General features: G+C 52.9%; 1 protein-coding gene across 2 annotated transcripts; it reads left to right on the forward strand.

The window, feature by feature from the left end:
- The first annotated feature begins 230 nt into the window (after nt 1-230).
- MFNG (MFNG O-fucosylpeptide 3-beta-N-acetylglucosaminyltransferase) lies at nt 231-18,584 on the forward strand. 2 transcript variants are annotated; one of them, XM_084748648.1, is made up of 8 exons: nt 231-724; nt 7,483-7,531; nt 7,828-7,930; nt 9,765-9,918; nt 13,504-13,589; nt 15,233-15,398; nt 17,018-17,103; nt 17,796-18,584. In XM_084748648.1, the coding sequence occupies exons 1-8, from the start codon at nt 473-475 to the stop codon at nt 17,860-17,862; spliced, it is 963 nt and encodes a 320-aa protein (XP_084604774.1). In that variant the 5' UTR covers nt 231-472; the 3' UTR covers nt 17,863-18,584. The 2 variants fall into 2 exon arrangements, with proteins under 2 accessions (XP_084604774.1, XP_084604775.1); XM_084748649.1 differs by having other exon boundaries at nt 9,765-9,897.
- The last annotated feature ends 7,944 nt before the right edge of the window (nt 18,585-26,528 follow it).

Here is a 26,528-nt window from a genome sequence, read left to right on the forward strand (position 1 = left end):
CTTGATCGACCAGGACTCTGTGAAATAATGGGTTTTGTAAGAGCCAGAGCCAGGGCTGTGGCGCCTAGGAAGGCTGGAGCGGCTTCTTCTTACCTCGTGGAGGGTTTGTGTGGCTTCAGCAGCTGGCAGGGCCCGGTGCCCCTTCTGTGGGTGGCTCCCTGCTGCTGCCTCTGGGGCTTCCCAGGCCTAGCCCCGCCCCTCGGGCTGAGGCAGGGGCGGGGTCAGGAGCTAAGCGGACCAGCCTGGAAGGAGGGCTGAGTAGCAGGTGGCAGGCTGGTGGCCTCTGCCGGCTGGCGGGACTGTAGTGGCTCAGCCTCTGGGTCTAGAGACCCAGCTTCCTTCTTTCTGGTCAGTGCCTGTCCCCGATGCCTGCTAGACTTTTGCCTATACCAGGGCCCCCGCCTGACCAGCCTCCTAACCCCAGACTGATTGGGGAGTTGGGGGCTGAACTATCTGGGGGTTCCCGGTACCAATGTACTGCCGGGCCTTTAGGGGCCTGGCAGGAGCCCTCTTTACCCTCCTGTGTGTGGGGCTCCTGTCTCTAAGATACCAGTCAAGTTCGCTGCGGATGATGCTGGGCACGCTGAGGCTGAACCAACCGAACCCAGGGCCCCTGGAGCTGCAGCTGAGGGACATCTTCATTGCAGTCAAGACTACCTGGGCCTTCCATCGCTCCCGCCTGGACCTGCTACTTGACACGTGGGTCTCCAGGACCAGGCAACAGGTGACAGGCAGGCCACTTTGAGGCCTGAGAGAGCTTCCGACTGAGGGGCTCACAGGGGGGTCTTCCTGGTGGTCTGGGGAGAAGCCTTCTGGGGATCTCACCACTCCTCCCTTCTCTATGCCCACACTCCAGGGTTTCCTCAGACTCACAGGTCTACATCTGGTGGATTTAGTGTGGGGCCCCTTGTTTCCTAGATTCTTGGCCCCAGCTTGCCTCAGGGTCATAGTGTGAAGAGTTGGGAGGAAGCTCTAGCGGAGAGGCACCAGGCCTAAGTAGTTGGCTACCTCGGCTGTGAGCATAGATGAGGCTGTGTGCGGCAGGGGTGTGGTGTGGATGCTGGGGAGACATTGAGGTGGGGCCTGATGGAGGTGGGGGGGCTTCCTCTCAGTTCCTGCTCCACTGTGCTGCCCAGGATGTGAGGGCAGTGTCTAGCCTCCCGGTTTCCTGTGCTGCCATTGGGAGGCAGTGGGCGAGGCTGAGTGAGCAGGAGGTCAAGAGGGGGAGATCTGCCAGGCATATGGAATACCTGTGTGTGTGTGTGTGTGTGTGTGTGTGTGTGTATACATGTGCTCACACACGGAGCTAGGTATGCTAAACACAATAATAAGAAAGCGTGGCTATTAAGTGTGGTTCCTGAAAGAAGAGCCTTTCTCCCCCATAGTCAAGACCCCATCAACCAAAGCCAGGGATGGAGGGCATTGGGGACCACCTCAAGAGGCAGAAGCGATTGCATGCACTTGTACACACACACACTCTGTTCTTGATGTGGCTGCTGGCTCTGTGGGCGGAAGTGACTGAGCCCTTGGAGGGGAGGCCAAGGAGAGGAGGTGGTTCAGTGAGGGAGAGGTGGCACTACCTGAAGAGGATGTTTGCCCCCCGCCCCCCACCCCCGTTTCCTGGTACAGTATCCAGCACAGACACGAGTTCTTTCCCAGTAGAGATCCCTGCACCCTCACAGCCCCTTATAGTTATTATTTTGTTTTGTTTTGTTTTGTTTTTGTCTTGAAGAGAGCATAGTTCCTCTTCGGAAGCCAGCAGGGCCGGACCTCCGCACAGACCTTCCTGTTTATGGAGCTGCATCTGTGTGTACCAGGGAGCAAGACCTCACGTGGTCCCTGGCGCTTTCCTGTCTTGCTCACAGTGATAGTGCCCTTACCCTGAATGAGGAAACTAAGGCCAGAAAGGCTGGCCAGTGCCTGTGGGGCAAAACACAGGGGTGGGGGGGTGGGGCGGGGCGGCTCCCTTCTGCTTCTCAACTGGGCCCCTATCTTTTGTGCCATGTCCCCAAATCAGAGCTGTCTGGGTTACTGGAGTGCCCCTGGTCCTATGCCACCAGGAGAGGTGTTGGTGCCTGGCAGAGCAAGGTTGGCAGGAGAGGCCAGTGGGTTCTCTTGATCAGGCACTCAGGTCAAGGGGGTACCGGCAGCTTCTCTAAGGGGCTGAAGTCAGACATCCAGCCCCTTAACCCTGCCAACCGCCTGTGTGGTAGGTACTGACTTCCTATCCACAGCGAGGCAAGATGGAGATAGCAGTGGCGTTGGAACCCTAACTAAGGAAAAAGTTCTGGAAGGATGGTGAGGTGCAGAGGGAAGGAGGGAGGCAGGGAGGTCCCTTCCTTACTCCTGGGCTCCTTTCTTTCCACGACCTTGCCTATGGGCCCTCAGTTTCCACATCTGCACAATACAAGTGTGTGTCTGGAAACAGCCCTAGTTGGTTAACTGTAGCGCTAGGCACCCGGCTGGTTAAAGGTGATGGGTGACAGGTGGCCTAGTGTGCTGGGATAGACTCATGTAAGGCCTTTGTCTGGCAGAGGGGGTGGGCGGGGAAGGCTGTTTTGTGTGCTTTGAGCTTGAAGGGGCCTTTTCCCCTCTAGTCCCCTCCTGGGTGGGGGAGGCTGGGCGGGGGGGGGGGGGGGGGGAGCCGGCCTCAGCCCAACTCTCCCCTTCACCACAGTAGCAGATGGTTCCCCAGCCACTCCCTTCCCTGCCCCAGCAGGCTGGCCCTCTCTTTGTTTCCCAGCGTCTGAAGCTGTAACTATTGTCTGGGTCTCTAGCTTAAGTAAATCAAATGCAGCCTGCTGCTTGAACCCACCCTGCTCTCCCAAGAGCTAAAACCATAGGGCTTAATGGTTTTAGGGCTGCTTCACCTCCTACTCCACTTCAGTGACATCCTCATTAGTCTGTCCCCTGCTCTGGACTTGAGTGACTTCTGTTACCCCACGGCCATTTGGTGGCAAACAATTGCCAGGCAGTCAGGCAAGAAAGGCCTGACTTGTTGGCTAGCTCGCTCTGGGAGCCGTGTGGCAAACAGGCAAGTGGGGTGAGGGCAGAATGGAGCAAGAGGCGATGGCAGACAGCCTGGGGACGCAGGAGAAGGGCTGGGCCAGCACTGGCCTCTGGAGCAGAGAAAGACAGAGGCCAGGAGAGTGTGGAGGGTGGACAGACCACATGGGGTGCAAGGGAAAAAGAAGAGAGACATGGTGACGCCAAGGCTCGGACCCAGCTGTGTGGGAGAGGGAGGGTAGGGGGCTCACAATTTTGAGGCTGGTCATGGAATTTAGGGCCTCACACGGGCAAGAGCAGGTGCTCTATCAGTGAGCTCTAGCGCTGCCTTTTTTTGCGGGGGTGTGTGTGTGTGTAGGGGGGTGGTCTTTCTGCCTATGCCAGGGTTTGAGATTGAACTTAAGGGCTGGGCATGCTGGGTAAGTGCTATGCCACAGGCCAGGTGCTGGCCCTTGCTTGTATTTTTAGGGGCTTAGTCTTAATGCTCCCTGTTCCCTGAGTGGGGGTCGGGAGTTATGGTGACAGGGATTCGAGAGGCTGGGGCCTAACAGGAGGCCCAGCAGTAGGTGAGGAGAGGTGCTCCAGGCTCCAGGTGGTAATGCCTTGTGTGTGGGGGAGGGGTAAAGAGGAAGACACCAGGCCGAGGCCACTTGCTCCTCCCTAGAACATCCAGGGCTTGCTACTTCAGGGTGACTAACAGAAACAGACCCCAGGAAGAGGGCTCAGAAGAAATACACTGGCCACTTTCCCTGAGAGAACCAGGTGCTGGGACACTGGGGACAGACAGGATGCTATCTTCTGGTGGGAGGGGCTGAGGAGAAAGTGGGATGGAAGAAGAGCACTGGGGCCCTCTGGAGTGGCTGACACGTGTCAGGGAAGGTGCTAGAGTTGGCCGTTTGAGGTTTAAAGAGCTCAGTGTATGCAGAGGGTATATCTAATGTGTTGGGGTAACTGAAAGAAATCTGAGTAGAGATGCCTCAGGGGTGGGGCAGGGAGGGCTGAGTTACAGTCCTATCTTGTGGAAAGGGTCAGGTGTCTCTTCTTTGACCACACTTAACCTTTTTTAAAAAAGTGTTTATGTGTATGGGTGTTTTTGCTGGACTGTATATCTGTGCGCTATGTGCATACAATACCCATGGAGGCCAGAAGAGGGCATTATATTCTCTCTGGGATGGGAGTTACCAAAGCTGAGTCACCATGTGGGTGCTGGCAACTGAACATGGGTCCTCTGGATGAGCAGCCAGTACTCTTTAATTGCTAATCCATCTCTCCAGTCCAGACCACACTTATCCTAAGGGAGATAGGGATGGTGTTAACAAGTGGGCACAGGTGCTCTCTATCTACCTGGTCCTGAGAGAAGAGTAGGTCTGAGGACCAAGGCAGAGTCTTGTAACAGTCTATGGGAGAAACGACAGTGACTCTGAAGTGAGCTTGTGGTCTGGGCCTTGGGAGAGAGGTCTGGTTCCTTCATGCCCCACCCCTGGCTTCCTGCCTTCTATACCTCAGTTCCTAGTGAGATATAAGTACAGCCTGCTATATCCTCTTTTTTGCTTTTGTTTTTGTTTTGTTGTTTTTTGTTTTTTTGAGACAGGGTTTCTCTGTGTTAGCCTTGCCTGTCCTGGACTCACTTTGAAGACCAGGCTGGCCTCGAACTCACAGCGATCCACCTGCCTCTGTTTCCCGAGTGCTGGGATTAAAGGCGTGCGCCACCACCCCCGGCTCCCCTCTATACTCTTTCTTCCCTGTCAACCCTTCCTTTCTGTCCTCTCTTCCTTACCTTAGGTGAAAATCATTTTACTCATATAGCTGTTGTTCTCTCCTATTTTACAGATGGGTAAACTGAGGCTCAGGTCGGGCTGTTTTGGTTTGGGAGGGCTGGCTAGCTTGTAGTGTGAAGATATTGTGGATGAGCAAGGATCATTGTGGCTGAAGCCGTGGTCTTGGAAGGATGACAGAGGAGGTTCACACAGGTGTGGGTCCAGTGGGGCATGGGGTTTCCAGAGGCCTTGAGCACGGGGGACATTGTTTCCTCAGCCCTCCCTTAGAAGTGGTTCAACATGGTTCCAAAGGATGGCAGAGCAGCCCAAGGGTCAGGGACACTACCAAGATGTTCTGGGAACACCTTTGAGATGTATGCCGTTTCGGCTGTGTCTTAGGGTTTTATTGCTGTGGACATACCACATGACCAAATGAAGAGAACATGACCAAGGCAGCCCTTATAAAGAAAAACATTGAATTAGGGCTGGCTTACAGTTTCAGAGGTTTAGTCCATTATTGTCATGGTGGGGAGCACGGCAGCGTGCAGGCAGACATGGTGCTAGAGGAGCCAAGAGTTCTGCGTCTTGATCCTCAGGCAGCAGCAGGAGACTGCGTGTCACACTGGGCATAGCTTGAGCATATAAGACCTCAAAGCCCGCCTCCACAGTGACACACTTCCTCCAATAAGGCTGTACCTCCTAATAGTGCCTCTCCCTAAGGGTCAAGCATTTAAACACATGAATCTATGGGGGCTGTTCCTATTCAAACCACCATAGGCATTTGGGGAATTCTGCACGTCCTGTGCCAGCTCTGGGTGGGGGTGACATGTTGCCTTCCTGCTGTGACTCTCTCTTGCCCACAGCCAGATTCTGGAGGGTTTGAAGCTGCCTGGCTTGGAGTTGGTATTTGGATGATTAAGAGACTGATCCTTATCCACCTGGGGGTGGCAAGAAATGTCCCAGTCAAGTCAGATCACACCTATAATCCCAACACACAAAAATCCAATGCAGGGGAGTTGCCACCAGTTCCAAGCCAGTTTGGGGTTCCAGGCTAGCTTGATCTATAGTGTGAGATCTTGTTTCAACAAATAAAATAAGAAACGGCCCAGGTTTGTGAGTTGGAATCCCAGCTCAGCCCCATCTTTAGAAAGTCAGTGGGGGCTGGGCGTGGAGGCACACACCTGTAATCCCAGCACTCCAGAGGCAGAGGCAGGTAGATCTTGTGAGTTTGAGGCCAGCCCCATCTACAAAGCAAGCGCAGGATAGCCAGTGCTACACAGAAAAACCCTGTCTCAAAAAAGAAAGAAAGAAAGCCAAGCATGGTGGTGCACGCCTTTAATCTCAGCACTCAGGAGGCAGCGGCAGGCAGATCGCTGTGAGTTTGAGACCAGCCTGGTCTACAAAGCGAGTCTAGGACAGCCAAGACTACACAGAAAAACATTGTCTCATAACAACAACAACAACCAAAAAAAAAAAGAAAGAAAGAAAGTCAGTGGGGAAAAGGTGTAAGTGACCCTTCAGTGCCCGCTCAATCTGAGAAAACAGGATTATGGTAGTGTGGGAGGTTTCTGAGGTGCTTAGGGGCTTCTGCAGTTGTATGAGGGTTTGGTGTGGCATCTGAGGGTTCGGGTGGGGGAAGGCCTACAGTTTGCACACTCCTATGGATTAGAGTTGGAGGGTCTTTGCTTTCTATGCTACAGTGAACACAATGACCAAGAGCAGTGTGGGAGAAAAGTGTTGATTTTAGCTTGCAGTTTACAGTCCTTCATGAAGGAAGTCAGGGCAGGAACTCAAGACAGGGACCTGGAGGCGGGAGCTGAGGCAGAGGCCATGGAGGGGTGCTGCTCACTGGCTTGCTCCCCACGGCCTGCTCAGCCTGTTTTCTTATAACACCCAGGACCATCTGCCTAGAGGTGGCACCACTCACAGTGGGCTGGGCGCTCCCACATCAATTTCTTTTTGTTTGTTTTTGGAGACAGAGTTTCTCTGTGTAGCTGTCCTGGACACGGCTTTGTAGACCAGGCTAATCTTGAACTCACAGAGATCAGCCTGCCTCTGCCTCCTCAAGTACTGGGATTACAGGCATGTGTCACCACACTGGGCCCCACATCAATTTTTAAAAAAGATTTATTTATTTATTTATTCATTTATTTTTTTAAAACAGTATTCTGACTGCATGTATGTCTATATGCCAGAAGAGGGCACCAGATCCCAGTACAGATGGTTGTGAGCCACCGTGTGGTTGCTGGGAATTGAACTCAGGACCTCTGGAAGAGCAGACAGTGCTCTGAACCTCTGAGCCATCTCTCCAGGCCCTCAATTTTTTTAATAAATATATTCCTTACAATCTTGCCTACAGGCCATTCTGATGGAGGCATATTCCCATTTGAGGTTCCCCTAACCAGATGGCTCTAGCCTGTGTCAAGTTGACAAAAAGTAACCAGCACAGTGGCCAAGTGTGGCTGTGACACTGTGTGTGGAAGAGTCAGCTTAGAGTGTGCGGCCCCAGAACGCAGATGCAGCTAGGCTCCTGCACCCTGGAGTTGTGTGTCCTTGAAAGCTTAGCTGTATGTGTGTATGAGGAGAGTGTGTCAGGACAGAAGTCTGCAGTGTCCATGTCCCCCTGGGTGTGGCTTAATCTGGGGCATGGCTTTGGTGGGCTGTGGATTGGGGGCTTCCCTCCGTCAACCTGTCTTGATGCCTCTTTCTCTCTCCACAGACGTTTGTCTTTACTGACAGCCCAGATGAGAGCCTCCAGGAGAGACTAGGTAACTGCTTGGCTTGGCTGGGGTGGTGTTCCTCCACTGTTGGCAGGAAAAGCTGGGTGCCTGTGTTAGGGCCTTTGGCATTGGGACTACCTTGTGCCTCGGAACAGAGTAGGTGTATAAGAGGCCACTGGATGAGGTTCTGAACACGTGGGCCCCCATTCAATCTGCTGCCTCAGTTTCCTTGAGAGAGGGTGAGCTCTCCAGGCTCTCCGAGGGCCGGTCTCATGCTATGTTCCTAGGGGTCAGTGTTATGTGAGAGGAGCTGGGTCGGTCCCCTGACTGCTTCTCACTTCCAGGCTCCCACCTTGTGGTCACCAACTGTTCCGCTGAACACAGCCATCCTGCTCTGTCCTGCAAGATGGCTGCAGAGTTCGATGCTTTCTTGGCCAGTGGGCTCAGGTGAGTGAGTGTTGTTATGTCACAGGGGCAGGAATGGCTTTTGCCTCAGGCCATCTCTTTAACAATCCCCCCTTCCCCCACCCCAGATGGGATTTTGTTATGTAGCTCCAAATGCCCTGGTAGTACTGCGTAGACCAGGCTAACCTTTAACCCACAGAGATCTGCCTGCCTCTGCCTCCCAAATGCTGGAACTAAAGGCATGAGACACCATGTCTGGCTTATTTTTAAAATTACATTTATTTATTTATGTGTCTGTATACACGTGTGGGTATATGTGTGCCATGGCATTGTGTGAAGGTTAGAGGACAGCTTTTGGAAGTTAGTTCTATCTGTCCATTGTATTTCTGACAGGGGTCCTTTGCCTCCTGAGTTTGAATTGAAGGTTGGGCCAAAAAAGTGGAGTGGTGGGCCTGGGGATATGGGTCAGTGGGTAAGATACTAGCTATGAAAACCCAAGGACCTGAGTTCAATACCCAATACTTACTCCAAAGCCATGTGCTCATGCGTCTAGCCCTGGGGCTAGGAGGTGGAGACAGGCAGGTTCCTGGGGCTTGCTGGCTAGCTAATATCCTATGCCAATGGTCCCAGTGAGAGACCCTGCCTCAAAAAGCAAGGTGGATGGAACACCACCCAGAGTTGACCTCTGGCCTCTGCATGCATACACACATGCATACCCCAGAACCCCTTCCCCCGACAAAAGGGAGGGACCTGGGCCCAGTGAGGGGGTCCTAGGTCCTCCTAGGGACTCACCTGCTCCCAAGCAGGGAGGTATACTACCTGGAGTAGTGTGGCTTTGAAGTCTTTGTCTTTGTATATTCAGTAGCTATCTCTTCCCTCGAGGGTACATAGTATCCTCCCTGGTCCTAAACACGGGGTTTACATTGTAGCTGCCCATAGGAAGCACAGCTTAGAGCACAGGTTCTCCATCTGTGGGTCGCGACCCCTTTAAACACACCCCTTTCCCAAGGTTTGCATATCACGTATCCTGCTTACCCGACACTTATATAACCATTCGTAACAGTCGCAACATTACAGTTGTGAAGTCGCAAGGAAAGTAATTTTGTGGTTGCAGGGAGGTCACCACAACACGAGGAACTGGATTAAAGGGTCCCAGGATTAGGAAGTTTGAGAACCACTGGTTTAGAGTAAGCGTTGGAGAAATCAGGATTGACAATCATGGGCGCTTATTTTCTTTAGCGGAAGGACACGTGGACTACCAGCGAAAGTGGTCAATTAACCAGGGGACCCTTTGCTGTTCTATTAGGAGCCAGGCTCCACCTGAATCCCCCAGTATTTCGAGCGTTGTTTAGGCTCTAGTGCCTGGGCTTTGTTTCTCAGTGACTAGAACCAATGCCTAGGAAAGAGAACCCACGTGATTTTCATCCTCCACCAACAGAATCCAGCCTTTCGCTTATCCGGCTCCTTCCTCTAGGCTCTATCCCAGAGCTCTGTTTATCAACCAATAGAATTCCTCCTTACTGGGAAGCTTTGCCCCCTTGCTAGGGAGTTTCTGTTGTAATAATTGTCACATGGTAACCACACTCCAATTTTTTATTTATTTATTTTTTTACTATGTTTCAATGTGTAAGAAGAATAAATCATGAAGTAGGTCTATGGAAGTTTTTGACCCAGTACCTAAAAGATAGGACTGACTCCAAGTTTCGCTCTTCACGTGGGGCGGATCACATCATTTCCCCGCGGGCCCTGAGGCTTGAGGGGGTGGGGTGGGGAAGTCCCCAACAGCTGCTACCTGACTCATAGCTTTTAGCTGTTGACTGTGGGGACCTAGGAACACAGCATTTCCACGAGTTCACTGTGGCCCCCGTCCCCACAGCTGGTTCTGCCATGTGGATGACGACAACTACGTCAACCCCAGGGCGCTGCTACAGCTTCTGAGAACATTCCCGCAGGATGGTGATGTCTACGTGGGCAAGCCCAGCCTGAACCGGCCCATCCACGCCTCTGAGGTGCTATCAAAAAACCGCACGGTCTGTCCCTTCCTCCTCTTCCAGCGCCTGTTGGTCTCTGGGGGTGGGTGGGGGAAGGTAGGGGTGGGGTGGGCCGATACTAGGATTTACGGGCGGTGGGGGCCTCCGTCATCGAGGCTTAGCTTGGCAAGGAGGCACTCTGGGCTTTCCTGACTCCGTGACCAAACTCCCTGCCACCTAGTGTCAACCATGGATTTGTACAGGATCTTTTTTTTTTTTTTAAAGATTTATTTGTTTATTACGTACACAGTGCTTTGCCTGCATGTACACCTGCACACCAGAAGAGGGCACCAGATCTCATTATAGATGGTTGTGAACCACCATGTGATTGCTGGGAATTGAACTCAGGACCTTTGGGAAAACAGACAGTGCTCTTAACCTCTGAGCCAACTCTCCAGCCCTATACAGGATCTTAAAACATCACAGTTCTGGTATGGGGATGGAGTTCAGTCAGCAGAGTGCTTACCTAACATGTACAAAGCCCTAGGTTTGATCCCCAGCACTGCGGAACTCAGGCATTGTGGTGCATGCCTGTAATTCCACCACTTGGGGAGGTTGAGGCAGCTGGCCACTGGTTCAAAGGCAGCCTGGATTGCATCGTGGATTCCCAGGCCAGAGTGAAAAATCCCGAAGTATTGCTGGGCCAGGAAATAAATCGTAGTTGCTCAGGGCTGTAGACCAACCCCGGCATGTGGCTGTCTCTCTAACTTCTTCACTACCCAGCCACTGAAGTCTGGACACCCGGAGCTAGGGGGACCAGAACCGGCTTCACGCAAACCCAAGATACAGTCATAGGATGGTCAGGCTAGAAAACCAATGGGGGGAAAAAAGCCAATGAAAGAACCCGGCTCAGTGGCTCACACTTGTAATCCTAGCACTTGGGGCATCAGAGGCAGGCAGATCTCTATGAGTTTGAGGCTAGCCTGGTCCAGGAGAGCTAAGGCTGCACAGAGAACCCTTGTCTTGAAAAACCAAAAAACCAAGCAAAAAAAGAAAAAAGAAAACAAATAAAACCCAGGACAGCTGAAACGTGCCTCCATTAGACTTCAAATAAATAATGAGGGTTTGCCTGTGTCCCTCAAATTGCATGGTTCTTTCCTGCCCCCAACACTGCCTGTGTTCTGGAGCTTGGGTAGTAGCCCCCCCAGGGCAGGGGAAGGCAGGGAGGGGGCCCTGTTGGGAGCAGGATCTGCTGCTTAAGGCCTTCCCTCCCTCCCCAGGCCACCATCTGCTACTCTGGGGAAATTGGATCCTTAATTATCAGCAGCTCATCAGCTGCTGAGCCCTAATTAAATCCTCCTGGGCCCCAGGGTGTGCGAGCACATGCCACTCCAGGTGAGCTGAGGGGTGTCCCGGGCTTCCACCCTGACCTCCCACCCAGCTTGGGCCGCTCTGCCTCCATGCCCGAGGACTCCAAATTGGAACATGACCCCTGGCGTTCATAGGCCAGTCCTGGCACTCCTGGCTTGGTGACCCTGACTGAAGTTAGTCAATCTCTCTCTGTGCCTCAGTGGGGCAGGTGATAACAGCCCTCACTCACAGGGTGATTGTAAGCGTAAGAATCAGGTGGGGTCATCTGCCAGAGTCCCTGGATGAATATTATGGGGTTCATTTCTTAGCCACGCCTTGGCTGGCCAGTTCAATGCCTGACTGGGTACATCCAGACCTTGTGCCCCACTGTCCTAGCTTGCTTTCTATTGCTGTCATAAACACCATGACCAAAATTGGCTTCGGGGAGGAAAGTTGTTGTTGTTTGTTTGTTTGTTTGTTTGACTATGCATTCCAATTGCATTCCATCACTGAGGGAAGTCAAGGCAGGGACCCATGGAGGAGTGCTTCTTACTGGTTTGCTCCTCATGGCTTGCTCAGCTTTCTTCCTTATACAACCCAGGACCCATATACAACCCATAGTGGGCTACGTGGCCCTCCCACATTAATCATTACTCAATAAGATGCCTCACACACCTGCTGACAAGCCAGCCTGATGGAAGCATTGTCTCAATCGAGGGTCCCTCTTGCCAGGTGTCTCTAATGTGCTGTGTCAAACTGACAGAAATGAACCAGCTCACCCATTCACAACCATGCTGTCCTTGGCATGCATCACTAAAGGGATGTCCTTCACCTCCTATTCTGTCTTGGAAGTGTTCCAGAATCCCAGAGTGCCCAGGCCAGTGCAGAGCCTGGAGGCTCTCCAGGGTGGGACAGCAAAGGCAAAAGATCCCTGGTGTAGCATCGGTTCCTGCTCTGCACTCTGAGGCAGGTGACTTCAGTCTGTGCCTCAGTCAGCAGGCTTGGGGTACAGCCCTTAGCACAGGGGCAGACACAGGGATTGCTTGCCCTTTAAGCCTGTGGTTACTGTAATTACACAGGCGTGGGGAAGCCACATACTTGTTAAGTTTAATAAAGCGCAAACTTATTAAGCACTTCCTGAATGCTGGGGTCCTCAAGGGACATTCATTCTGCCTCTTGGAGCCCCGAACTTTCTCTAAAGGACATTTGTGGCAGTAAGTTAGAAAGGAGGGATGATGACAGAACTGGGGCATCTGTGCTCCCAGGCGTAACTTCTGGGCCCTGGAAGTGGCTCCCTCGAGATCCCCCAGTCAGGCAGTGGACCAGGATGGAGACTTGGGTCTCCTCATTATCTGCTCAGGGGTCTTCCCACAGCAGCAGCATAGGGGAAAGCTCAGCCCAGTGCAATATGCTTTTATGAAGCACCGACTGAGGACTTGGGAGGAGGGATGGGGGTTAGTGTTCGGTCAAGAGATGAGATGGGAGAAGGGAAACATTCTCCAAAAGGCTTGGAGGACCCATAGGTGAATTCAGGGTCCTCCCAGGAGAGCCCGGAAGAGGCCTGGGCTGCTCCCCGTTACTGGGATGACGATGTCAAGGGGTTGCCTGCCCGCAAGGTGCTCCCAAGAGCATCCCTTCTTTACTCCAGGGGTGGCTTCGTGCTCCCCATCTGTAGAAAACCTTTCAGCCTTAGGAATTGGGATGGGGAAAGCAAGAGCAGGAGGCGTGGTGTAGGAGGGATCAGGGAATACTGCTCCTCAGGCTGGTGACCCTGTGTAGAGGCCTCTCCTATACGGTCTACCTCCAGCACTCTAGGAAGGGCTCTGATTGGCTGCCCTAAGTCATGTGCCTATTTCTGGGTCAAGGGGCCTTGGAAGCCCTGGGCTTCATTCTACTGGACCACCTCTGTGACCTAGTGGAGCAGATGCCAGGTTCCCTGCACCCCCAAAGGAAAAGGGTAAAATGGCACATGTCTCCCTACCACTACCACCCCTAGGATCCCTGTCAGGCAGGGGCCTACAGGGATGTCTCAGCCAAATGCTTCCTCTTCAAGGAAGCCATACTCTGGCTGGGTTTAGGGCTGCCCTGTGGCCTCAGGACTCATAATTAGTGTGTGACTTAGGGCCCGGCTCCCTGTCTGTGAAGTGGGTCTGCTAAGTCCAGGCTTCAGCCTCCAGGGAGGTGGGAAGTACAGAGCGTCAGGGTCATGATGGCTGGGGGGTGAGGGGTGGTCTGGCTGGTGCCCTCTTAGTTGTTCCCTGGGTTCACTCCACATCTCTGTCATCCTCTTTCTAGAGGCTGGTGCGGTTCTGGTTCGCCACAGGAGGTGCTGGCTTCTGCATCAACCGCCAACTGGCTTTGAAGATGGTGCCATGGGCCAGGTATGCAGGCCCAGGGGTGGTGGTGGGGGGGGGCAGGGGATTGCTGTGGTGATCGTGAGGGGCTGTGGTGAATGTGAAAGACCTTTGAGGCAGGAGGACAAGAGGGTACCCAGGGGAAACTGCATCTTTTTCAGTTGTGTTAGGGCAGCCTGGGTCAGTGGGGAACATTTCTGTTGACTTTTAAGGAGTGTCATTCAGTACACTCTGCCTTAGTTTCCCCATCTGTAAGTAGAACCAAAAATATAGTGGCCAAAGGCTTTGTAAGGGCTTAGTGGGAAAATGTCTGGGTGTGGCAGGTTTCCTTGGCAGCCCTTTCCTCACCTTCTGATAGCTGATGTCATGGGGTCAAGCATAGGAACCCTTGGAGATGGGGAGAGGGGCTATTGACTGGTGACAGGAAGGAAGGCTTCCTGGAAGAGGTGGCCTTTTTTGTCTGAGACATCTCTGTAGTTTCCCCCACCCTTACCCCAGGAGAAGGGTCTGGGAATGTGAGGGAGTGAATACCGCCATTTTGGAAGTGGCTGAGCCCTGCCCTTTACAAGGCTGGCATCAGTGCCCAGGAGCTTGCATGGATCTTTGCCTCGAGTTAGGCTGCACCTTGCTAGGGGGACTGTAAGAGGAGGGAGGGCAGTGCCACTTCCAGAATCCTCGTGAGAGGTTGGCAAGCCGTAGGTTACCCAGGTTCAAGGTCAGACAGCTGCTCAGCCACTGTCCATATCTGCCTTTCCTTGCCTGAGGAGAGAGAGTTTCTCAGAAGATTCAGAGTGTCAGAAGGCATGCTGTCCCTAGGGCCGGCCCAGAGCAGGCATGCACCTGTGACCAAAGGTTGTCTCTGTGGCTAGGTTGAGCCATGTGCTCTGTCTACGTCTGTGGTATCATCCCCATTTACATGTGCTGCTGGGGAATCCCAGCCTGGATTTCTGTGCCCCTCCTACCCATTGCCAGACACCCTGGGAAAGGACATTGATGGCCCTGGGCAGTCAGGAGATGTTCCCAAGGACACTGGTTGATGCTACAGAAAGCCTGCTGCTGCCTCTGGGAAGTCCATCTTTTCTTTCTGCACCCCAAACCACGTGCTTTCCTCTCACTTGGCCTCAGTACCCCAATCTGTGTGGCAGGGAGGGAGGAAGTGCCTCTTTCTCATGTCTGTGTCCTCATCCCTAATGAGGTACAAATGGCCGGGGGTGTCAAGCTCAGCTGTGAGCTGATCAGTGAAAGAATGAGAGGAAGCCGGGTGTGGTGGCGCACGCCTTTAATCCCAGCACTCAGGAGGCAGAGGCAGGAGGATCTCTGTAAGTTCGAGACCAGCCTGGTCTATAAAGCGAGTCCAAGTCAGCCAAGGCTACACAGAGAAGCCCTGTCTTGAAAACTGCACCCCCTCCCAAAAAAAAAGGAAAAAAGAATTAGAGGAAAGGGGGAGAAAAGAGGATGTATTTAGCAGGATTCCCCGCCATTCCCGGGGGGAGGGCAACCCTGGGGAGGCAGGGCTGTTGTTAGCCTATTTCTCAGGGGAGGAGTCTGAGACTTCCCAGGTTCCAGACTTGCCCAGTGTGCTGGCCTGGTGCAGGCCCTGCTGGGAGGTGGGAGGGGGTGCAGGTGTGCAGGGCCTGGGTCAGTGGCCACCACCCAGCTCTGTCTTTCAGTGGCTCCCATTTCGTGGACACTTCAGCTCTCATCCGCCTCCCTGATGACTGCACGGTGGGCTACATCATTGAGTGCAAGCTGGGGGGCCGCCTGCAGCCCAGCCCCCTTTTTCACTCACACTTGGAGACCCTGCAGCTGCTGGGGGCTGGCCAGCTTCTGGAGCAGGTGAGCCAGGGGTGGGGAAAGAGAGTCCCTCCCAGAGGAAGGTTGGGGTACTTGAAATCAACCTGGGGAAACAGAGGCCCAGGGAGGCAGCATACCCCTCCCAGACAGTGGCTCAGGCCTCCTATGAGGACTTCCCAGGCATGGGTCCTGCCCCTAGGCTCCCCCCTCCTCCCTCCCTGTTTCTCTTTCTACCTTGAATCCTCCACCCTCCACACTGCCCCTCTGAGCAGCCTGCTGGAAAAACCAAGTGGCTCTCCTGACTCCTGCCTGGAGTCCCCTCCAAGCCCTGCCTGACTAAGAGGCCTGAGAATCTTTTGCCCTGCAGAGTCAGAATTTAAGGTACATGTGACAGAAACTCATATGAAGCTGAGTAACAAGGAGAGACAGGGCCTGGTGTTCAGTAGGGTCTATCTCCTGTCCCAACTATACTCTTCTTTACTGCCTTGTCCTCAGGTGACTCAGTCCTCGGGGAGACAGGATCGCAGCTCAGCATCTATCAACACTATGGAGAGAGGGTCCTCTGACCCTCCCAGCTGACTCTTAGATCCTATGGTCTGATGACCTAGTTTGGGTCAATGCCTGGAGTCAGTTGATTGGCTAGGCAGGGAACCAGCATGTGGGACCCACCCATTAGGAAGCCAGGAAAGGGGGGGATACATTTGGGGTATCCCAAAGCAGGCACCTAACTGTCATAGCTTTTTAGACACACCTGGCAGCCTGAGGGGCCTTTCCCTCTTCGCTTTCTGTTTCTGCCAGTTGTCATATGGTGCCCACATAGGCCTCCTTTGGTACCCACCGGGACTACTTCCAGAGCCCAGGGGATTCCCAAACCCTCAGCTGCAGTCCCTTATGTGAAGGGCCTCAGTGTTTGGCGTAGCCCATACCCCTCCTCCACACACATTAAATCAGCTCTGGGTTATTTTCCATTCCTAATAGGATAGAAAGAGCCAGTAAAATATCATGCTGTGTTGTTTAGGGAATAAATGAGAAAGGGGAAAAAAAAAAGTGCACAGCACAGTTGCACTCACTGAGATATTTTCAACCCATGCTTGGCTGGATCCACAGCTGTGGAAGCTGCAGATACAGAGAGCTGACTATAGGGCTGGGATATAGCTTAGTGGGTAGAGCGCTTATGCTGTGTGTGCATGAAGCCTCGAGTTTGATCCCTAGATCTTCAGAAACCAGGTCTGGTGGTGCAGACCTCTGATCCCTGCACTCGGAAGCAGAGGAAAAAGGATCCGAGGTTCAAATCCCTGTCTAAAAATAAATGAAACCTCTGAAGGCTGAGTATAAGTATTATCCCCATCCTATAGGTGGGAAAACTGAAGCCCAGAAAACTAAGCTAATTGCAGCACACATCCTGTATAGCCAGAGTGTGATTTTGAGCCCTGGCAGTCACCAGGTCATCAGTCTTTAGGCATGGCAAGTGTCTGCTTCTTAGCTGAAATCTATATGCCATGTCTTTGTGACATGGTACAGTCCAGGCTCCAGGTAGAGGGACTAGCCAAGGCCTGCATGGGGCTATGGAAAGCTCCCAGCGAGTCCAGTGTCTTCTCTACTTGTCCCCTTGTGGACCTCCCTGGTGGGACATCCCCTAATACTCTTCCATCTTTCCCCAGGTCACCCTCAGCTATGGTGTATTTGAGGGGAAACTGAACGTTATCAAGCTACAGGGGCCCTTCTCCCATGAAGAGGACCCCTCCAGGTAGGTGTGGGGCCAAGACTGCAGGATGGGGGTGAGGACTTAGCCCAGGTACCCCAAGATGGAGGAGCTTTGAGGGAGACTATTGCCACAGATCATGGTGGCCGAGCACAGAGTGGGAGCAGAGAGAACAGGGTTAAGTTCCCATTGGGCTACTTCCTGTGTGACCTTAGGTAAGTGTCTTGTTCTCTCTGGGCTTTAGACTCTCTGTTGATAGCACTGGGGCTCACGGCTTTCCCAAGAGCCCTAGGGCCAGGGCTGTGGTAAGTGCAGCCCTGTTTCAAGGACTTAGAATTTGGATTGGTGTAGGAAAGAAATGCAAAGTTCCTAGAGGAAAGGCACTACCTCTTAATGGAGTGAGCTGCCCGTCAGTGGAGGCATGCGAGCCATGGCCTCACTGTTAGTTGATGCCAGATTCTCTGTGAGCCTGAAGATTCCAGACCTCAGCCAGGGGGCTCTCTGTGTCTCCTCTGGCTTTTAAGGTGTCTCGAAGGAGAGGTTCTCAAACCAGGGGTGGTTTTGCCAATGACTGTCTGGAGACAGTTCTGGTTGCTCCATCCTGGGGGTGCTAGCCACCGTCCTGCCAGGCATGGGATAGCCCCACGTGACACAGTTACCTGGGTTGAGTGTTCACAGTGCCCGTGGATCAGTGAGGTTGTTGTGGTAACTGTCTCTCCTTGACGGTCTCTCTGCAGATTTCGCTCCCTCCATTGTCTCCTCTACCCGGACACGCCCTGGTGTCCACTGCTGATGGCACCATGAGCTCTGACCTTCCTCAGAGGTTGATGGATGCTTCTGCATCACCACTTCCTGACCTCCTAAGCAGTCCTGAGGGCTTCTGGTCCAGTGCCCACTGGCAGATGGTCCCTGGAAGGGCCTCCAGATGACAGAAGAGGCCAGGATCTGGACAGTGGTTGGTGTTGAAGGTGTCTTGGGCCCAGAGACCTGGTCACACCACAGAGGCTTCCGGGACATTTGAGTTGGTGTCAGGAGAGGGGATCAGGGACCTCACCCTCCTGAGAGTGGCATGTGCCCTGACTGGGGTCTGGCCTCTGGCCGCAGTCATTCCTTGGGGCCATTGGGATAAAATCAAGATCTGTGATCTTAAGCAGTAGAGCTGGTCTCAGCTGCTCCTGGCTCTTCTCACCTGGCCAAGGGACCTAGAATTTGGAGGCTCAGCAGGCACAGATAGGTCGTGCTGGGACCCCTACTGATTGCGACTGACCTTTGGTTCACTGTCCCGGCCTTCTTTGCTGTGAAGAGCTACAACATGGCCCAGCGGGAACTGAGCAAAGCCAATAGAGAGGTTTCTGGTGTGTGTATGTTTCACAGTCCAAGACCCTGTCTTCCTATAGTGAATGTGGGGATGATGGCTGGATCTGGGGAAGCTACCTTGGCACCAGGAAAGAAAGGGCAAGACAATCACCTGAAGGTGTTCTCTCTAACACCTGATCTGTAAGAAATTAAACCTTTATTTAAGTCTCTGTCTGGCCAGCTTCTTGCTATGGGTGGCCAGTGTTCCTGGCTGGAACTGGGTCTCTGATCGGTGGTGGTGGGGATGTGGTGTGGGGAAAGAGAGAGGCTTGGTGGATGAGGACTATGAGGTGTGTGTGTGTGTGTGTGTGTGTGTGTGTGTGTGTGTGTGTGTGTGATGTGTGATGCAGTGTAAGGATATGCATGTATGATGTGTACCTGGGGATGTATTTGTGGCTGTGACATGCCCCTGTGTGGTTATGTGAATCACAGTGCTTGGGATCCCTGTCTCCTTTCCCTGCCCCTAGGGGATGGATTGGGCACCCACTCGGTATCTAGGAAGTCAGCCTGGTAACTCTGAACTGGGGATTTGCCTTGGGGGTCAAGTTAAAGGTGATAGAATCCATTGAGCAGCCAAGGTAGAGGCTAAGTGAATACAATGGCCTTTGATGTCTCTAGGGAGGCCGGATAGGTAAATAAACAGGACCAGAGTGGGAGGGGCCTTCAGGGAAGGGAGAACATGGGAGGCTAAGTGTGAGGGACTGGAGTTTTCTTGCCCTGCACAGAGCCCAGTGAAATGAGAAGTTGGGGCCCAACTTGGGCTCTGAGAGAAGAGAGGAGGGAGAAGCAGGCAGAGAGGCCTGTGGCTGGACCCGGGCTGCCAGCGTCCAGCCCACAATTCCTTTGAACATGGCTTTTGCCCTTGAAGGACCAGAATGTTCCCAGTAAGTCTGTTCTGGTAGGGATTACCAGATGCCTGGGTCTCGGTCTCTAAGGGGGCTCCCTGGTGCATAATCTAGCAGCACAGGGTGGGTAGGTGGGGCTCCAAAGGCTGCTGTCCTGGCTGACATCACACGAGTTTGATGCTGGCAGAGGGAGGGAGGGCCAGGTGTGATGAGAGGAGGAGCCTGTCCACTGGGATCTGTGGGGACAGTTCCCTAGCTCTTTGGCCCCAGGCCCCAGGGCTCCATTTGAGCCCAGAGGCAGGAACCAGGAACAGGCAAAGTGTGACAGCCCGTGGTAGCCTTGTTTGACCTTCAGTTCCCCTCATCTATGGCCTGGTCTACTGAGTGAAGCCTGCACACAGTAGGTTGTTCATAGCTTGGGTGAGTTGAAGGCTATGAGTGGCAGTTGACCTTTGGGCTCAGCAACCGAGGTGGCCCATGACAAGGGGGACATAGGGGAGCCCATAGTGTGAGGCAGTTTGGTGGCTAATCTTGGTTGTCAACTTGACACTTGGAAGAGGAAATGTCAGCTGAAGAATTGCCTTCATCAGACTGGCCTGTGGGCATGACTGAAGGGCACTTCCTGGGTGGCTAATTGTTAGAGGTGCCTAGCTTCCTGTGGGCAGTGCCATCCTGGGCAGGTGGTCCTGGGCTGTATTAGGAAAGTGGGTGAGCAAGCCAGAGGAAGCAAGCCTGTCAACAGTGTTCCTCCATGGTCTGCTTCAATTCCTGCCTCCGCTTCCTGCACTGACTTCCCTCACGGAGTGCGATATGGAAGTGTAAGCGGAAATAAGCTCTCTCTCCTTTACAAGTTGCTTTGAGTTTGGTTTGCATCAGAGAGCAAACCAAGACAGAGGGCGCTAGACGGGGCCTGAGTGTCTCCAGCCAGCTCTCGTTCCTTGCCAGGAGCCAGCAAGGGGCCAAGTGAGCCTGCACCCCTCCCACTCACTGTGTGTCAGCCCAGTGGAATGATCTGGACAGAATTCAGGAAGCTAGTGTCGGAGTGTCTCAGTGTTGTCCTGTTGTGGATATAGAAGCCACCAGCTAAGCAAGCAGAGGCCATTGCGGGGGACGCTGTGAGCCAGGCTCTTATTTTATTTTATTTTTTTTTCATTTTGTCTCATGTAGCACAGCCTCCTACAAACTCACTATGCAGCTTGAACATTTGATCTTTCTGCTACTGCTGGGATTGCAGGAGTGTGCCTGGAATGCAAAGCTGCTGTGTGTGTGTGTAGGGTGCCAAACCCAGGGCTTTTGTGCACACTAGGCAGATACTACCAACTCAGACACACCCCCAGTCCTGCCTGCAAGTTCTAAACATTTAACACGAACCAGGTTACTCCAAGTTCACCTGTTTGAGGCAGGGGCCATTGGTAGTCCTATTAGGTTTGGAAACTGAAGCACAGGGGCGGGGCTCAATCTTCTTGGTGTCAGAGCCCACGTGTGAGGTAGCCTGGCCTGTGTCAGTCGTCACTGTATGGGATGATTTTGGAGGGTGAAGGAGCCTCTGCAGGCCTGGGCCTCATCTTTTTGCCTTTCTTGGGTGCTGCGCATCGGGCAAGTGGCTGCCTCAGGTGACATGGCTGTTCCTAACACATGAGCTATGGAAGAGGCCCTGGGCAGAGAGCAGCGTTGTGGGCAGTTGCTCAGCAGGCATTCCTTCCTGTCCTCCCTGAGCTCGTTGTCTCAGGAGTAAAGGTTGGGAGAAGACGGAGATGGCCGGCCTGGCTGTGGCTCTGTCTTCCCCATAGGCCCCTACCTCAGTAGCCCTGCCACTCTGAAGGTGCCTGTCCTTTGTCACTGTCTCCTTCAGGATGGCTCTGCTCTCTCTCTCTCCCCACCTCCTATCCCTTCTGTCCCTACATAGGAAGGTCCCCCTGACCCCCAGTTAGATCTGCATCTGCTTGCTGTGGGTCCCTCAGCTCCTGTGTGCGCGCATGCATGTGTGTGTGAAGTGGGTGTCAGAGGACAACCTTGACTGTTTCTCCTCAGGTGCTGTTTGTGTGTGTGTGTGTGTGTGTGTGTGTGTGTGTGTGTGTGTGTGTGTCCTGGAAATCACTGAGCTGCCTAGACAGGCTGGCCACTAAAGCCCTAGGGATCCTCCTTGTCTCTGTATGCCCAGTACTGTGATGAAAAGTGACTGCTACCACTGCTTTCTTTCTTTCTTTCTTTCTTTCTTTCTTTCTTTCTTTCTTTCTTATTTTTATGGGGGAGCTAGGTTTGAACTCAGATCCTTGTCCTTGCAAGGTAAGTACTTAAGAATCTCCCCTGCTTCCTGCTGGCATTGCCTCACTTCAGTGTTTGCTGTACTTTGACCTTAAGTGGTCCCAGCATTCAGGGGTCCTCTGAGCCCCGTTCCCTGCAACTCACACCTCGGTAGATGCTTGGAAATATCTGGGGGATGGATAGAAAAAAGGAGGGAATGGGTTTCTCCGATCCCCCGAGGCTCTGATGGCCAGGACATAGGGATCCTATGAAAGGGTTGACATCAGTGCAGGCATGTGATGGGGTAGAGTTTTATTTTGGATCAGGCTGGTCACACCAGAACACTCTGGTCATTTCTGCCATCATTCCAAGGCATGAGCAGGTAGGAGTCCTGCTCAAACGTCACTTACCTTGGCAGCTGGCCCTCTGTCAGGCCAGCCCTGGGCTAGCTCACAGGAACTTGGGCCAGTGCAGGAGGTTAAGTGAAATAATAAGTTCACCCTGTCAAGTCCTTCACGGGAACAGTTGTACAGGAGGGAGGACCCGGTGCCTTCACCAAGGGAAACTGTAACCACCAGGGAGGAAGGAAAAGATGAAAGGAGCTCAGCCCTCGAAACTGGTTTGATCTTGATTCAAATCAATGGGCCCTAAAAAGATGCTTTTGAGGAAAATGAAGAAACTTGAGCTGAGGACTGAGCATTAGATGGCATTAGCATCTCTACAAGAGACAGTGGTATTGAGAGTTTTTTTTTTTTTGAGAAATGTTCTAATATGTGAGAGATACATTCTGAAATATTTATGGGTGGAATATGTCTGGAATTTTTGTTACAAAGAGGCCTGAGGGGAAGCATAAAATAAGAATGGCAGTGTACGGGCGGGGCTGCCTTCATTATGACATCACCCGCCGCCCCCCCCCCCATTTTGTTCCCATTTGAAACTTCCTACAATAAAAGGAATACTAAATAATAAAAGAACATCTATGGATATTCCATTTCCCAGCTGAGGTTCTCCCTACTCCCCTTCCCCCATGCCAAGCTCCCTTCCCCCTGCCCCACATTCAGGCCCAGAGAACATCTGTTTTCCCTGGGCATGGCTGTCCTGGCACCCACTGCTGGGGAGCTAGGCTTGCTGGGGCCAGCCCCTCCTGCTCTGCATCTGGCTCCTTTCCTGGTCTCCCCAAGGCTCACCCTGATTTCTTTTGGTTCTGAGCACCGGTCCCAGCTGCCTTGTAGCCCGGTGGCATTTTCCCTGGCACAGTCTGACCCCCCTCTCACTCCAGTCTCTCTCCACTACTCATCCGGTAATACCATTTTACTGCTCACCTTCTGGGGCAGGCGGGCAGATGGAATCTGTGTTAGATCCGACCCAGGGGAGCCAGGTGCAAAGCCCTGCTCTGAGCACGGAGCTTTAGTTTCTAAAGGGGACAGCATGTGTTGGTGATGACATGGCATATCCTGCGAGTGGTAATAAAATGTAGCTGTGGTGGCATGGAGAAGGGGGTGTGAGGGTTGCAGGAACCCAGACACCTGATGTAGGATACAGTGTCAGATCTGACACCAAGAGGAGGGCTGGAGGAGTGGGGTGCATCCTACTGACAGGGCTATGGAGGGCCAGGGGAAGAGACAAGCATTAGCTGGCTACAGTCACTCCTTTTCTCACACACATGCTAATTTCACCCAAGAGAAAGCAAGGCGGGTGTGCCTGGTGCTTATCCATACTCAACAGAGAGGCCCACCCTGCCCAGGTGCTGGCTGACTCTGTATACATCCTTCAGTGTCTCTCTGTGGCAGAGTGCCAGGCTCCTAGCTGGCGTGAAGACCAAATGATTTCTGAAGCAGGTGGCCAAGTGCCAATTACAGGTGCCTGGGTGAAGCGCTCCAGTGCCTGGGAGTGCCCAGTTGGTATTGTGCTTATCCCAAGTCCATGAGGCCCTCGGTTAGCTCTTCCACGCTGCGTGCAGTCATATGTGGTGGTCCATGCCTGTCGTCCCAGGAAGTGGAGGCAGGAACATCAGATGTCCAAGATCATCCTTGCCAGCACAGGAGGTTCAAGGCAGTCTGGGCTATGTGAGAGTCTGTCTTTAAAAAAAAAAAAATCCCAGGGTTCATAGTGGATTCTCAGGAACCAAGCCTTCAGAAGATTCAGAAGAGACTAGAGAGCAAGGTAGGAGAGGCCTTGATGAATTCAGGACTATGGACAGAGCCCAGCCCCACCGCCTTCATTGCTGCCCTTTCCCAGACTCGCTGCGTCTGGGGAAGCCCAAGTGTGGGTGAGGAACATTGACTGTCCAGCCTAACGAGGCCAGGCAGTGCCTGTTGTCCTGGTCCGCCGTGTGACTCCACCCTTAGCTCTGCTTCAGAAATGACTTTGAGAGAGGTCACCCGTCCGGCTGCAGGGATGGCTCTAACTCCACACAAGAAGGGGCCCAATTCTACGAGTCTTCCCTTGATGGCTTTTGTAACTTGTATGCAGACCCATACTGGGCAAACAGAACAGCGAGATGCCAGAGTCTGTGTGAACAAATTAATCCCCCAGACATGGTTTGAACACCTATTGCGTTCAAGGACAGTAGTGGTAGCCGAGGGCCAGGGAGGAATGGGAGAGGTTTAGATGCTGCCTCGAGGACCCCTTGGTGCTTTTGATGTGTGTGAAGGAGAGGCACCCTGGGGAAGGGAAGGCACGGGGTCTCTGGGGCAGGGGCTTTTGAGACTGAGGATCAGAGCCTGCCCTAATGGACCATGTGGCCTTGGGCATGCTACTTAGCATCAGGCCTCAGTCTCCTGAGGTGATGACATCCCTCCCTTGACCTCCATAGGGCACCGAAGAGGAAAGTGCCAGCTCAGATCAGTGCCTAGGACCCTGCAGGAGCCCTCTGTCTTTACCCATGGACCCCACATTTCCTGAAGGTCCGTACCTGAATAAAGGTGAATTTTACCTCGGAAGTAAGGCAGATGTGACCTTTTTCTCTCTTCCTCCTGGCTCCAGCAGAATGTGTTTCTACCCCCTTGCCGACTGCTGTCAATCACAGGCCTGTCGTCATGACCATAGGATGGAGGGTAGAGGGGCGGAGCCTGGAGATGGGCGGGGCTCCACCTTAGGGTGTTCAGAGGCTTGCCCATCGCTCACCAACCGGGCGACTCCAGAAGGAGGCTGTGCTGAGTTGATCTGACTCAGGGGGAGTTTGGTATTGGACGCTTCCCTGACTACAGGGACAGGTATCACAGAGCTGAAATCAAACAGTGCTTTCAGGCAAAGCAGGCAAGGGGAGGGGCCGGGTAAGGAAGTGAGCTGCAGGAGGACCCTGCAGCAGATAGGGCTGGGGAAGGCACACTGTGCACTTAATTTTAGCGTCTCCAAAGCCTCACCAGTACATTGATAGCCAGGGCTGGCACGATGGCTCTGTAGTGAGTAGGTGCTTGCTGTGTAAGCTTTAGGACTCAAGTTTGATTCCCCAGACCCCCTGGATCAGGGAGCTGGGACTGCAGCATGCATCTGTAATCCCAGTGTATTGGGGATGCAGAGACAGGAGACTCCCTGGGGGCTTGCTTACCTCCAGCCCAGCCAAACAAAGCTCCAGGTTCAGAGAGAGGCCATGTTTCAAAGAAATGAGGTGGAAAGCTACAGAGGAAGATGGTCCACGCCCATCTTTAGCATATGCACACATACATACATACGCACAGATAATAAAACCTGAAATCCAGTCAAGCCCCCAGCCCCCCAGCCCCTCAAGGGTCCTCTCTGCCCTTCTTGTTCTGCCTGAATCATGCCCACCTGGGCTTCTTGAAGCGTCTGCACTGATAGGTGGGGGGCTCAACTGACACTCCATGTCCTGGGCTTTATTTTGAAGTCCTCTGACCAGGAGCCCTGGGAGTGTCATTGGAAATCTGTCCCTTTATCTCCAGACCTTGGGTCTAGGCTTTACCCAGCATTCAGTTGGGAGTAGCTTTGTGTCTTTGGGAGCTTAGGCAACGGAGAGTCAAACCATCCAGGCTGGGTGCATGCCAGGGATGCAGCGTGCCACTGAACCATACCCTCTGCTTCTCCGTTAGTAATTCCTGAAAGCTGAATTAATGTAGGCATGATATAAAATTGCTATTTTAATCATATTTGAGTGTACAGGTCAGCAGCATTGGTCTTATTTACAATGTGCAGCCCTCCCCCCAAAATATTTTCATGATATTAAAGCATAATATCTGCACAATTTATCCGTGTTGGAGCACATACCAAAATTCCATTTCCTTTTTATGACAGCATAGTATTCTGTCATAGGCATGGGCCGTGTTTCTTTCAACTGTTCATTTATTGATGGGCATTTGGGTTTCGGCCCCCCCCCCCCCCCCCGCCCACAGACAGAGTTTCTCTATGTAGCACTGGCTGTCCTGGAGCCCACTCTGTAGACCAGGCTGGCCCAGAAACCAGAGATCTGCCTGCCTTCATCTGTTGACTGTTGTGGATAACGACGGTATGAGGGTGGGTAAGCAGATACCTGAGGCCCTGCTTTCAGTTCCAACAGTGGAATCGCTGGGCTGTATTATAATTTTGTGCTAAAATTTTTAAAATAACACTTTTTATGTGTATGCGCACACCATGATGTGCATGCAGAGGTCAGAGGATAGCTTGTGGGGTCAGTTCTTTCCTGGGAGTTGGACTCACGCCATCAGGCTTGGTGCTAATGCCTTTGCCTTCCCAGCCATCTTCCTGGCCCCAGCACTGAAGTTTTTAAAGGAACCACCATACTTCTTTTCCACAGCAACCACACAATTTATATTTTCACCAGAAATGAACTATGATTCCTATTTTTAAGTTTTGCTTTGAGGCAGATTCTTCTATAGCCCAGGCTGCCCTCAGACCTGTTATGTAGCTGAGGCTGGCCTTGAACTCCAGATCTTTCTGCCTCTACCTCCAAGTGCTATGATTACAAGGGTGTGCCACCACACCCATTTCTCCACAGTTGATTCCAGCCCTTTGCCTGTCTTGCGGCTGGGCCCTCTTTTTTCTACACAGTTCCCTGGTGTCCTTATCATA

The sequence above is a fragment of the Acomys minous genome (assembly GCF_964271855.1).
Source record: "Acomys minous genome assembly, chromosome: 12".
Classification (NCBI taxonomy): Eukaryota; Metazoa; Chordata; class Mammalia; order Rodentia; family Muridae; genus Acomys; species Acomys minous.

Bases quoted from the DNA above. Each gene is read 5' to 3' on its own strand.
- MFNG (XM_084748648.1), top strand. From the start codon at position 473: ATGTACTGCCGGGCCTTTAGGGGCCTGGCAGGAGCCCTCTTTACCCTC. The intron at 7,931-9,764 runs GTGAGTGAGTGT...CCGTCCCCACAG, and splicing joins TTCTTGGCCAGTGGGCTCAG to CTGGTTCTGCCATGTGGATG. The intron at 13,590-15,232 runs GTATGCAGGCCC...TCTGTCTTTCAG, and splicing joins AAGATGGTGCCATGGGCCAG to TGGCTCCCATTTCGTGGACA.